Here is a 14,516-nt window from a genome sequence, read left to right as displayed (position 1 = left end):
TGTGGACATTGCTGCTATAAACATTCGGGTGCATGTGCCCCTTTGGATCACTACGTTTGTATCCTTAGGGTAAATACCCAATAGTGCAATTGCTGGGTCATAGGGCAGTTCTATTTTCAACATTTTGAGGAACCTCCATGCTGTTTTCCAGAGTGGCTGCACCAGCTTGCATTCCCACCAACAGTGTAGGAGGGTTCCCCTTTCTCCGCATCCTCGCCAGCATCTGTCATTTCCTGACTTGTTGATTTTAGCCATTCTGACTGGTGTGAGGTGATATCTCATTGTGGTTTTGATTTGTATTTCCCTGATGCCGAGTGATATGGAGCACTTTTTCATGTGTCTGTTGGCCATCTGGATGTCTTCTTTGCAGAAATGTCTGTTCATGTCCTCTGCCCATTTCTTGATTGGATTATTTGTTCTTTGGGTGTTGAGTTTGCTAAGTTCTTTATAGATTCTGGACACTAGTCCTTTATCTGATATGTCATTTGCAAATATCTTCTCCCATTCTGTCAGTTGTCTTTTGATTTTGTTAACTGTTTCCTTTGCTGTGCAAAAGCTTTTGATCTTGATGAAATCCCAATAGTTCATTTTTGCCCTTGCTTCCCTTGCCTTTGGCATTGTTCCTAGGAAGATGTTGCTGCGGTTGAGGTCAAAGAGGTTGCTGCCTGTGTTCTCCTCAAGGATTTTGATGGATTCCTTTCGCACATTGAGGTCCTTCATCCATTTTGAGTCTATTTTTGTGTGTGGTGTAAGGAAATGGTCCAATTTCATTTTTCTGCATGTGGCTGTCCAATTTTCCCAGCACCATTTATTGAAGAGGCTGTCTTTTTGCCATTGGACATTCTTTCCTGCTTTGTCGAAGATTAGTTGACCATAGAGTTGAGGGTCTATTTCTGGGCTCTCTATTCTGTTCCATTGATCTATGTGTCTGTTTTTGTGCCAGTACCATGCTGTCTTGATGACGACAGCTTTGTAATAGAGCTTGAAGTCCGGAATTGTGATGCCACCAACATTGGCTTTCTTTTTCAATATCCCTTTGGCTATTCGAGGTCTTTTCTGGTTCCATATAAATTTTAGCATTATTTGTTCCATTTCTTTGAAAAAGATGGATGGTACTTTGATAGGAATTGCATTAAATGTGTAGATTGCTTTAGGTAGCATAGACATTTTCACAATATTTATTCTTCCAATCCAGGAGCATGGAACATTTTTCCATTTCTTTGTGTCTTCCTCAATTTCTTTCATGAGTACTTTACAGTTTTCTGAGTATAGATTCTGTGTCTCTTTGGTTAGGTTTATTCCTAGGTATCTTATGGTTTTGGGTGCAATTGTAAATGGGATTGACTCCTTAATTTCTCTTTCTTCTGTCTTGCTGTTGGTGTAGAGAAATGCAACTGATTTCTGTGCATTGATTTTATATCCTGACACTTTACTGAATTCCTGTATAAGTTCTAGCAGTTTTGGAGTGGAGTCTTTTGGGTTTTCCACATATAGTATCATATCATCTGCGAAGAGTGATAATTTGACTTCTTCTTTGCCGATTTGGATGCCTTTAATTTCCTTTTGTTGTCTGATTGCTGAGGCTAGGACCTCTAGTACTATGTTGAATAGCAGTGGTGATAATGGACATCCCTGCCGTGTTCCTGACCTTAGCGGAAAAGCTTTCAGTTTTTCTCCATTGAGAATGATATTTGCGGTGGGTTTTTCATAGATGGCTTTGATGATATTGAGGTATGTGCCCTCTATCCCTACACTTTGAAGAGTTTTGATCAGGAAGGGATGCTGTACTTTGTCAAATGCTTTTTCAGCATCTATTGAGAGTATCATATGGTTCTTGTTCTTTCTTTTATTGATGTGTTGTATCACATTGACTGATTTGCGGATGTTGAACCAACCTTGCAGCCCTGGAATAAATCCCACTTGGTCGTGGTGAATAATCTTTTTAATGTACTGTTGAATCCTATTGGCTAGTATTTTGTTGAGTATTTTCGCATCTGTGTTCATCAAGGATATCGGTCTATAGCTCTCTTTTTTGGTGGGATCCTTGTCTGGTTTTAGGATCAAGGTGATGCTGGCCTCATAAAATGAGTTTGGAAGTTTTCCTTCCATTTCTATTTTTTGGAACAGTTTCAGGAGAATAGGAATTAGTTCTTCTTTAAATGTTTGGTAGAATTCCCCCGGGAAGCCGTCTGGCCCTGGGCTTTTGTTTATTTGGAGATTTTTAATGACTGTTTCAATCTCCTTACTGGTTATGGGTCTGTTCAGGCTTTCTATTTCTTCCTGGTTCAGTTGTGGTAGTTTATATGTTTCTAGGAATGCATCCATTTCTTCCAGATTGTCAAATTTATTGGCGTAGAGTTGCTCATAGTATGTTCTTATAATTGTTTGTATTTCTTTGGTGTTAGTTGTGATCTCTCCTCTTTCATTCATGATTTTATTTATTTGGGTCCTTTCTCTTTTCTTTTTGATAAGTCGGGCCAGGGGTTTATCAATTTTATTAATTCTTTCAAAGAACCAGCTCCTAGTTTCGTTGATTTGTTCTATTGTTTTTTTGGTTTCTATTTCATTGATTTCTGCTCTGATCTTTATGATTTCTCTTCTCCTGCTGGGCTTAGGATTTCTTTCTTGTTCTGTCTCCAGCTCCTTTAGGTGTAGGGTTAGGTTGTGTACCTGAGACCTTTCTTGTTTCTTGAGAAAGGCTTGTACCGCTATATATTTTCCTCTCAGGACTGCCTTTGTTGTGTCCCACAGATTTTGAACCGTTGTATTTTCATTATCATTTGTTTCCATGATTTTTTTCAATTCTTCTTTAATTTCCCGGTTGACCCATTCATTCTTTAGAAGGATGCTGTTTAGTCTCCATGTATTTGGGTTCTTTCCAAACTTCCTTTTGTGGTTGAGTTCTAGCTTTAGAGCATTGTGGTCTGAAAATATGCAGGGAATGATCCCAATCTTTTGATACCGGTTGAGTCCTGATTTAGGACCGAGGATGTGATCTATTCTGGAGAATGTTCCATGTGCACTAGAGAAGAATGTGTATTCTGTTGCTTTGGGATGAAATATTCTGAATATATCTGTGATGTCCATCTGGTCCAGTGTGTCGTTTAAGGCCTTTATTTCCTTGCTGATCTTTTGCTTGGATGATCTGTCCATTTCAGTGAGGGGAGTGTTAAAGTCCCCTACTATTATTGTATTATTCTTGATGTGTTTCTTTGATTTTGTTATTAATTGGTTTATATAGTTGGCTGCTCCCACGTTGGGGGCATAGATATTTAAAATTGTTAAATCTTCTTGTTGGACAGACCCTTTGAGTATGATATAGTGTCCTTCCTCATCTCTTATTATAGTCTTTGGCTTAAAATCTAATTGATCTGATATAAGGATTGCCACTCCTGCTTTCTTCTGATGTCCATTAGCATGGTAAATTCTTTTCCACCCCCTCACTTTAAATCTGGAGGTGTCTTCGGGCTTAAAATGAGTTTCTTGGAGGCAACATATAGATGGGTTTTGTTTTTTTATCCATTCTGATACCCTGTGTCTTTTGACAGGGGCATTTAGCCCATTAACATTCAGGGTAACTATTGAGAGATATGAATTTAGTGCCATTGTATTGCCTGTAAGGTGACTGTTACTGTATATGGGCTCTGTTCCTTTCTGATCTACCACTTGTAGGCTCTCTCTTTGCTTAGAGGACCCCTTTCAAGATTTCCTGTAGAGCTGGTTTGGTATTTGCAAATTCTTTCAGTTTTTGTTTGTCCTGGAAGCTTTTAATCTCTCCTTCTATTTTCAATGATAGCCTAGCTGGATATAGTATTCTTGGCTGCATGTTTTTCTCGTTTAGTGCTCTGAAAATATCATGCCAGCTCTTTCTGGCCTGCCAGGTCTCTGTGGATAAGTCAGCTGCCAATCTAATATTTTTACCATTGTATGTTACAGACTTCTTTTCCCGGGCTGCTTTCAGGATTTTCTCTTTGTCACTGAGACTTGTAAATTTTACTATTAGGTGACGGGGTGTGGGCCTATTCCTATTGATTTTGAGGGGCGTTCTCTGAACCTCCTGAATTTTGATGCTCGTTCCCTTTGCCATATTGGGGAAATTCTCCCCAATAATTCTCTCCAGTATACCTTCTGCTCCCCTCTCTCTTTCTTCTTCTTCTGGAATCCCAATTATTCTAATGTTGTTTCGTCTTATGGTGTCACTTATCTCTCGAATTCTCCCCTCGTGGTCCAGTAGCTGTTTGTCCCTCTTTTGCTCAGCTTCTTTATTCTCTGTCATTTGGTCTTCTATATCACTAATTCTTTCTTCTGCCTCATTTATCCTAGCAGTGAGAGCCTCCATTTTTGATTGCACTTCATTAATAGTTTTTTTTATTTCAACTTGGTTAGATTTTAGTTCTTTTATTTCTCCAGAAAGGGCTTTTATATCTCTCGAGAGGGTTTCTCTAATATCTTCCATGCCTTTTTCGAGCCCGGCTAGAACCTTGAGAATTGTCATTCTGAACTCTAGATCTGACATATTACCAATGTCTGTATTGATTAGGTCCCTAGCCTTCGGTACTGCCTCTTGTTCTTTTTTTTTGTGTTGAATTTTTCCGTCTTGTCATTTTGTCCAGATAAGAGTATATGAAGGGGCAAGTAAAATACTAAAAGGGTGGCAACAACCCCAGGAAAAAATGCTTTAACCAAATTAGAAGAGATCCAAAATCGTGAGGGGGGAGAAAGGGGATAAAAAGAGGTTCAAAAAGGAAGAAAGAAATAAAAAGAAAAAAGAAAAAAAAAAAGAAAAAAGAAAAGAAAAGAATTAAAAAAAAAAAAGGAAAACACCTAAGAAAAATGTAAAAAAGAAAAAATATATATATTAGATAAACTAGTAAAAAATCGTTAAAAAAGAAAAAGGTAACAGTTAAAAAAAAAAAAATTTTACCCGAAGCCGAGAAAAAAAAAAAAAAAAAACAAAAAATGAAAAAGAAAAAAATTAAATTAACTGCAAGACTAAAAAGAAATCACAGGGAAAAAGCCATGAGTTCCGTGCTTGGCTTTCTCCTCCTCTGGAATTCTGCTGCTCTCCTTGGTATTGAAACCGCACTCCTTGGTAGGTCAACTTGGTCTCGGCTGGATTTCTTGTTGATCTTCTGGGGGAGGGGCCTGTTGTAGTGATTCTCAAGTGTCTTTGCCCCAGGCGGAATTAACACCGCCCTTACCCGGGCCGGGGTGAGTCATCCGCTCGGGTTTGCTTTCAGGAGCTTTTGTTCCCTGAGCGCTTTCCGTAGAGTTCCGGAGGACGGGAATACAAATGGCGGCCTCCTGGTCTCCGGCCTGGAGGAGCCGAGAGCCCAGGGCCGCACTCCTCAGTGCACCCTCAGAGAACAGCGCCCAGTTACTCCCGTCTGCCTGACCTCCGGCCGCGCTCCGAGCTCTCCGAGCCTGCGACCAGTTCAAGGTAACACCGAGCTGTGAGCTTACTGTAGGCTCTGTCTCTGTAGCCGGCTTTCCCGTTCCAATACCCGCAAGGTCTGCGACACTCAGACACCCCTGATCCTTCTGTGACCCTGCGGGACCTGAGGCCACGCTGAACCCGCGTGGGCTTCGCCCCGGTTTAGCCTCTGGAGCGATGTCCCTCAGCGGAACAGACTTTTAAAAGTCCTGATTTTGTGCACCGTTGCTCCGCCGCTTGCCGGGAGCCGGCCCCTCCCCCCGGGGTCTATCTTCCCGTCGCTTTGGATTCACTTCTCCGCCGGTCCTACCTTTCAGAAAGTGGTTGTTTTTCTGTTTCCAGAATTGCTGTTCTTCTTCTCTTCGATCTGCCGATGGATTTTCAGGTGTTTGCAATCTTTAGATAAGCTATCTAGCTGATCTCCGGCTAGCTGAAGCAGTCTCAGCCTGCTACTTCTCCGCCATCTTGACTCCTCCCCCAAAAATGCTTGCATATTAATTATCCAAATGGAAAGTAATAATTTCTTTTCTTATTTTACACACAATCAAAAACAAATTATAGGTGGTGTAAAGACGAAATGTGAGAAGTAAAACTCTAAAACTTTAAAAAGAAAATGTAAAATATCATTCTGACCTTGGAGTATTCTAAACAAGATCCAAATGCACAAACCATAAAAGAAAAAGCTGACACACTCCACTTGATTTGAATTTAAAACTTCCAGCAATAACAGCATAAGCAAAGTGAAAGGAGAAGCCACAGGTTGGGAGAAGGTATGTGTAACTCAAATAACCAAAAAGGAATATTGTTATTAGGAAGATCTTTTTTTAAAATATTTTTCATTTATTTATTTGAGAGACAGAGCAGAAGAGGGGGAGTTGGTGTGCAGAGGGAGGTGGAGAAGCAGGCACCCCCCTGAGCAGGGAGCCCAATGCAGAGCTTGATCCTAGGACCCTGAAATCATGACCTGAGCCAAAGGCAGATGCTTAACCAACTCAACCACCCAGATGCCCCAGGAAAATCATTTGAAAACAGCCAAACCCCAATTCCTACAAGACAAAGGCAAATAACCAAGTTGAAGGCAGCCAGAAAGTGGTGTTTTTTTTTTTTAAGATTTTTAAATTTATTTATGTATTTATTTGTCAAAGAGAAGAGAGAGAGAGCGAGCACACAAGCAGGCAGAGAGGCAGGCAGAGGCAGAGAGAGAAGCAGGCTCCCTGCTGAGCAAGGAGCCCGATGCGGGACTCAGTTCGACGACCCTGGGATCATGACCTGAGTCAAAGGCAGCGGCTTAACCAACTGAGCCACCCAGGCTTCCCCAGAAAGTGTCTGAATGGGCAATTCACAGAAGTAATCCAGAAGACTAAAAATGAAACATGAAAATATGTTAAAGCTAGCCAGGTATTAGATAAATCTGAAATAAAACTGGAAAGAGCCATTTCACATGAAGCAGAAAGGCAGAAACTAAGTATAATGAAATGCCATTCTGAAATTACAATGAAGTTGGGGCGCTTATGTGGTTCAGTCAATTGTCGAACTTCTGGTTTCAGCTCAGGCCATGATCTGCCGTTGTGGAATCAAGCCCCAGCCTGGCCCTGAATCTACTTCAGATTCTTTCCCCCTTCCCCTTTCCCTCTCCCATGCCACCCTACTCACACTCTCTCTAAAACCAATCAATTAAAAAAAAAAAAAGAGAGCGAGAAAGAAAGAAATTACAACGAACGAACTTACAGCTCACTCACCTTGAAAAATAATGTCTATTGGAAAAACCCAAACTTTAAAAAGATGTATGGATAATACCATTTATGTTTTTTTTTTAAAAAAAGGTCATAAAATAATGAAAAATGTGCACAGAGGAACTTGGATTAGTGATTATAGCTGAGGAAGGGAGAAAGGAGTACAGGATGCAGAGAGGCCCACAACATATACAATTCTATCAGCAAGTTTTACTTTTTCAGGTTGACTTGGTTTCATGGATGTTCATTGTTCACTGCACATTTTTATATGCTGAAATGTTTCATAGATGCCTAATAAAAAGAATAAGAAATATACCACAGAAGGGGAGAAGGAAAGCAAATTATCAACGAATGCCTAGAAGACTAGTCAGAGACAAAGTTTTTACATTTTATCAAGTTAATAAAAATGACCACTAAAATGCCATGAATGATCTTGAAGCAGAGTAGGACAATAATTATCCAACACTATTTAAAATCAATCTCCATTATCTTCAGATTTTCTCATAAAAAATAGTACTTTCTTTAAGTAGAAGTCTAGGAAAATGGAACCAAATTGTATTTTTCACATTTTGCTGGAAAAAAATCTAAGACTGATAACTTCTGAAAGGTGATCAGTAACACTTTAAAAGTTTGCAAGAAATAAGGATATTTCACATTTAATAGTCACAGGACAGAAAGTGCCATATGCAAATAAATACCATCCTTTTCCACTAGTCACACTCTGGCCCATGGACTCCCTTTGATACCTCCCACAGGTTCTGAAATAAAACCACATGTACGAACATATTGTACTTGATTGACGTGTCAGGTCTTCTGTTCCCTGACCTAGCCCGGGCCTCCTACCATTGGAGAATAAAGTCTTACTATAAAGCATTTACTGAAAAAGCCTACACAAGATGGACTTGAAGGTATTTACTATTATGGAGTAGAGTGGAGCTGCAAGGATTACATCCCCCAACTTCTCACTCATACACACACACACAGACACACTCATACACACTAAACCTAGCCGCAGCGGTGATTAAAAGAGACTAAATATTAGCTAAAATTAAAATATGAATATACCAAAGGATAGACATGTCCTTTTAGGGAAAGATCAGCTACTGAATTACAAAATGTGTTGTCAACTCAAAGAACACACAAAGAAATTTTAAAGTGATAGTATATTCATTTAAAAAATTTTAGATGCAAGGACAGTATTGTAAAATATTTTATCTAAACTGGATGTTTTCACTAGAGTTTAAAAAGATTTCATTTTGGTTAATACATATCAACTAGAGCAATGATTTATTTTATAGATAGGAAAGGCCAACAAAACAAAACAAATTCAGATCAAGCATCAAATGCCTGCGCCATTTTCAAGAATTCTGTATCTTCAGCAGATACCCTTTTTTTTTTTTTTTTTTTTTTTTTGGGTACATTAAAGATTTAAAATCACTGCCTTCTTAGCAGCCTTTGTATATTTCATTATTACCTGGGGGACAGTGCTCCGTGAGTCATCCGCAGGCCGAGCCAATGTGATTAACTCTTTCATTGTTATTTTCAACAAATCCATTTTGCCTTTCTTAGGTTCACATGCCAATAGTGCCTATGGAAAAACAAGGCAAAAATTAATGGGGCTCTGATTTTACATTTACCTATTTGCTACTTCCCAGAATCAATCCCAAAATGCAAAATCCCCCTATAAAAATTCGTGGTGTCAGGGCGCCTGGGTGGCTCAGTGGGTTAAGCCTCTGCCTTCAGCTCAGGTCATGATCTCAGGGTCCTGGGATCAAGCCCCACATCAGGCTCTCTGCTCTGCGGGGAGCCTGCTTCCCCTTCGGTCTCTGCCTGCCTCTCTGCCTACTTGTGATCTCTCTCTGTCAAATAAATAAATAAAATCTTTAAAAAAAAAAAAAAAGGACCATAACTAGGTAGCTGGTCTCAGATACAATAAGCAAGCAGTTTTTGTAACAAATTTACCAACAAGAAAATTCTCTTTACTTAGAAGACAAAAAAAGCCTGTGGATTAAATTTCTAGCAAGGATTTGGAAACTCCCTGGAGACTAGTCAGTTATTTAATTCTTTACTAAAGAGTCTCTAGCTGGAGGAGTATCAAATTATAGCACTGGAAACTCCATGCAGCAAAAGAAAATACTATAAACTCCAAAGGGGTCCTACGCTTGAATTTTCAAGAGCTGTTCATTTACTTTGTGTCTAACATTTTGCTAATACACAATAAACATAAAAATAGGATATCAAACTACCTGAGGCAATAAAAAGGAATGAGGTACTGATATTTGCTATGACATGGATGGATTCTGAAACATGCTAAGTGAAAGAGGCCAGACAGGAAGGCCACACATTATATGATTCCATTTACATGAAATGTCCAGAATAGGCAAATCTATAGAAACAGAAAATAGATTAGTGGTTGTGTAGGACTAGGAGTGGCAGGGATTATTTCATTTGTACGAGCTACTAGCTCTCAAGAGCAAAAGTTTCAAGCTACTCAGCTTCTTCAGAAATACTTAAAATCCATAAAAGAGGAAGAGCCAAAATAGATAAGTTTAAAAGAAAAATTTATTATAGTGTATCTATGCTCAGAAAACACATATATATTATTTTTCTAATGACCACTCAAAAAAATTTCGTATCTGTTTGCACAAAAGTTAAGTTCATAAACTAAGGAGGGCAGTTTTTCTCCATAGTCAACACTAAATAAAGTTTTCCATGAGAACATAACTTATTAGTAAATTATGCTATGAGGAATGGGACATCTTTGAGCAGATTCTCCTAATAATTTAGATTTTCCTCAACTAACATAAATAAGAAAGTTATATGCAATTACTGAAATGTCTCCTTGGAACCATGGTTTTTGTTCCATCAAGAGCTACAGGCATAATTACAACACTCTCCCCAAGGATGGGCTAAGAAATCGCATGTCCTGATTGCTCTGTCACTGTGACCACTATTTAGTACTGGAGGGGAACCATGGGTGGACTGAGCACACAGCACAAACAGGCAACTAGACCTTGCTGTTGTGTTAACATTTGTCCTCAGAGAGACAAGTGAGGCAAAAACACACTGGGTCAGAATGAATTACAGGCAGGAGACGAACCCAACTGATGTGGAATGGGTAGATCAGAGAGGAGTTCATTTTTGAAGATTACCAAAATTCATCCAGCAGAACAACCTCGAAGATCTCTGTATCAAATCAACAGCCTCTGCAAGTGGGATCCACTGTCATCACACAATGATGACGTTGGAAATTTGGGGAAGGAATAAGAAAGAGAAGGGAAAAATGCAGGTAGGGACACTAAAAAAATTTTTTGTTTTACTGATTTTCATTGCTTTTATTATACTACCCCCCTTCCTGGACTGACTTATTGAATATCAAACAAAGACATATATTTTATGGAAGGATTCAGAAGAAATTGCTACTGCTTATTACTTACAGAGAGTCTTAAGGGTCTTGAAATAACAGGAAGACTATTTTTTCTAATTCAAAAAGAAAAAGGTAACACGTACACTTCCTAGAAGTGAGCAGTGAGGACTGCCTACTTCATACCCAGGCGGAAATCTATACCACCCTCTGTTCACATGACAAGACTGACCTCGTGGAGGGTTTGTTCCAAGAACAGATCTGTCACGGGAACACACCGTCCACACATACAACAAAGCCACGAGTGCTACAGTACTTAAGAGACAGAATTGTCCCTTATGCAATATGCTTACTCACATGTCAAGGGAATTGTCAAAAGACAAATAAAACAAATTATCAGAGGACAAACAGCTATGTCCTGTGGATAAGTACCTGTATGTAGAAAGGAATTCCGGCACTGCGCCTTGTAGCACAGAGTTTAGATGAAGGATCACTGCATTTAATTTCTTCTAAAACATTCCATAACCACTGTTCTGGTAGCTTTTGCAGACTCACATTGGGGCACCTGAAAGGCATATATAAAGCAAACATTTGGAATAACCAAGTACCAAAAGGTAATAGTACAAACTATGGATACACATCAACATTGTTAGAAAAGAATAAATATTCTTACATTTGGAAGGAGGGAAACTAAAAACTGTCTCCCTTTCTACTTTTCACTTATTTTCCTCTTTATTATGGGTCTTAAGGTTTGAAACTATTAAAGAGTCCACTTCTTACAAAAGCCTAGGAAACATGTGTCTTGTCTGCAAAATAAGTTTTAATACCATGGCTTACGCCCACAGTCAAAATGTTCTGATCTTTTGACATTAATGAAATTCCTACAGATATCTATCTACAAAACTCAAGATTTCTAACAAAGGAAATAAACTTTAATATAATTTATGTTCTACCTTTATAAAGATTATTTACATTCAAAGAAAACACATATTAAGGTGTATTTTTAAGGTATATTTTAATAATCATTTTTGTGTCTTTCAAAATGTGGTCTACCACAAAATTTTCAACCAAATCCAATGGAGCAAGTTGGCATAAAGATTTTGAGGTTATTTGGACATTACTGTTAGTGAGATTCTGTTCTATTACACTGTTACTCTAGAGTGCTTAAGAAAATTTTATTTAGGGTACCTGGGTGGCTCAGTGGTTTAAGCCTCTGCCTTCGGCTCAGGTCATGATCTCGGGGTCCTGGGATCGAGCCCCACATTGGGCTCTCTGCTCAGCGGGGAGCCTGCTTCCCCCTCTCTCTCTGCCTGCCTCTCTGCCTACTTGTGATCTCTCTATCAAATAAATAAATAAAAATCTTTAAAAAAATTTTTTTTATTTAAAAAGCTTATTTTTAAGATTTTATTTATTTGAGAGAGTGAGAGAAAGAGAATGGGCACATGAGTAGGGGGAGGGGCAGAGGAAGAAGCAGACTCCCCACTAAGCAGGGAGCCCAACAAGGCTCAATCCCAGGGCCCGGAGATCATGACCTGAGTAGAAGTAAGATGCTTAACTGACTTGAGCCACCCAGGTGCCCCCTAAATTTTTTAACCTTATACTTTATCAGATTATATAACATTTTCTTAAGAAATAGTACATTCAGTGGTAGACAATTATTTTAGGAGGATTGTAACTGGATTTAACTAAAAACACATGAAAATAAAGGGATGAAGTCCAAAGAAAAAATATTTTTTACACTGAGGAAGACATTCTGTAGAAAGATAACCTACTTCTTTTTTTCCCCCCAAAGGTTTTATTTATTTATTTGAGAGAGAGAAATAGCAAGAGAGAAAGGTAGGAAGAGGCAGGTAGGAAATGGAAGAAGCAGGACCCTGGGATCATGACCTGAACCAAAGGCAGATGCTTAACTGACTGAGCCACCCAAATGCTCCAAGATAACTGATTTCTAATTTGCAGTAAGAATTGACCTCTTAGAATCACATGTGGGATGTTTTTTCTTTAGTCTGATATCAGATCGACAACTTTAGTTTCTATTTTTTTTTTTTTAAGATTTTAATTTATTTGACAGAGATCACAAGTAGGCAGAGAGGCAGGCAAAGAGAGAGAGGAGGAAGCAGGCTCCCTGCTGAGCAGAGAGCCCAATGCGGGGCTTGATCCCAGGACCCCGGGACCATGACCCGAGCCGAAGGCAGAGGCTTTAACCCACTGAGCCACCCAGGCGCCCCGACAACTTTAGTTTCTAATTAACTATTTCAAACAGCAACTCAAATTTAGTTGTTTAGGTCTTGCATAAAACAAAATATGTGTAAATAATACTACTCTAAAGCAGAAGTTTTTTAAAAAGGTTTTTAAAAGTTTAACATGGGGCTAAAAATGTACTAGAGATTATAGGATACCAAGGATGTGTATTTATAGGATGTGTCAGGGGCATTATGAACATGGAAGCAATGTCCATATTGTTTAGAGACGCATACTGAAGTACACAGGTGTGAAAATAACAAATCAGAAATGTACTTTTTAATACTTCAGCAGTCCCTAATGAAAGGTACAGATGAAGCAAGAGTAGCAAAACTCTGATAAATGTTGAATATGGGTGATGGGTAAAGGCAGTTCATTTCATTATGCTCCCCAGTTTTATAAACATATGCTTGAAATTTTTATATGCTTTATATGTTTATATATTATATGTTTAAAATTCACATTTGAAACTCCTCATAATAAAAATAATCCATTCATGGGGCACCTGGGTGGCTCAGTGGGTTAAGCCTCTGCCTTCGGCTCAGGTCATGATCCCAGGGTCCTGGGATCGAGCCCCACATCGGGCTCTCTGCTTCGAAGGGAGCCTGCTTCCTCCTCTCTCTCTGCCTGCCTCTCTGTCTACTTGTGAGCTCTGTCTGTCAAATAAATAAAATCTTTAAAAAAAAAAAAATAATAATCCATTCGTGTAATGTTTGAAATTTTCATAATAAAAGTAACCCTCCCACACTTTTATAAGAACTGAAGTTACTTCCCATCACTGGATTTATATCTTTTAAAAATTAAGATAAGGGGTGCCTGGGTGGCTCAGTGGGTTAAAGCCTCTGCCTTCAGCTCAGGTCATGATCCCAGGGTCCTGGAATTGAGCCCCACATTGGGCTCTCTGCTCAGCATGGAGCCTTCTTCCTCCTCTTTCTCTGCCTGCCTCTCTGCCTGCTTGTGATCTCTGTCTGTCAAGTAAATAAATAAAATCTTTTAAAAATAATTAAGACAAATGCCTTTAATTTCATGGCATCATTTTCTAGTTTATTATTAACAATGCCAGCTTGGTATAATCCTCCCACAGTTACCCAATCAAACACTTAAATCCAAACTTCCCAGAGATGTTAAGTGCTAATGATACAGTTACAGATTATGGTCTTCCTTTGCTCATTCTTCACAGTTTTTTAAGTATGTTTGGATTAATTTACTCCACAGTGGGTGAGCAGGGAAAAGGAAAAAAAAAATCGAAGCAAAAGTCATCTTTTGTGGTCTAATCATCCAAAAAAACTGGAGTCACAGAGGTGAATAAATAGAGTAAAAACTACTTGACCTAAGATTACATGTAGATTTCATTTAGTTCTCTTCCCCATCACAGTGCAATGTAGGACTTGCTTAAAAATGGCAATGTAGGACTTGCTCATAAAAAATGCTACAGTCTAAGGTCAAGTCTCCTGTAGGGACTCACTATAAAATAATTGAGGAAAAGGAATTGTAAGAGATAAGAGGTATTTTCCTATTTCCTTATTTTTCTTTCAAGTGCACTGAAATACAAGAATGATAAATATTAACTTGTAATGTTCCTCAGCACCGTCCATGCACCTCTCTTGAGTCTCCCTGACCTGGCATACAGAGGTTCTAGCAAAACCAACCAATTTGAAAAGGGCAGGCAGGTCCGAGACAAGAGCAGGCCACCTCACCATGCATCATCCCTCCTTGCCTGAATTTAGAAGGGCTCGAGACTGTT

General features: G+C 39.0%; 1 protein-coding gene across 7 annotated transcripts in view; it reads right to left on the bottom strand.

Moving 5' to 3' along the window:
• THADA (THADA armadillo repeat containing) overlaps window positions 1-14,516 on the bottom strand; it is a 329,048-nt gene that overhangs the window by 241,563 nt on the left and 72,969 nt on the right. For all 7 annotated transcript variants that reach the window (XR_004287706.1, XM_032351902.1, XM_032351903.1 and 4 more), the window contains 2 exons: window positions 10,964-11,096; window positions 8,642-8,755 (listed from right to left, as the gene is read on the bottom strand). Coding sequence is in view for 6 of the 7 variants with exons in the window: in XM_032351902.1 (XP_032207793.1) it covers window positions 8,642-8,755; window positions 10,964-11,096 (247 nt within the window). In the remaining variant the exon portion in view is untranslated. The remainder of the gene's footprint in view (window positions 1-8,641; window positions 8,756-10,963; window positions 11,097-14,516) is intronic.

Source organism: Mustela erminea, chromosome 7, assembly GCF_009829155.1.
Source record: "Mustela erminea isolate mMusErm1 chromosome 7, mMusErm1.Pri, whole genome shotgun sequence".
Taxonomy (NCBI): domain Eukaryota; kingdom Metazoa; phylum Chordata; class Mammalia; order Carnivora; family Mustelidae; genus Mustela; species Mustela erminea.
The sequence above is the reverse complement of the archived record's forward strand: the minus strand, read 5'-3'. Positions and strand labels throughout refer to the sequence as shown.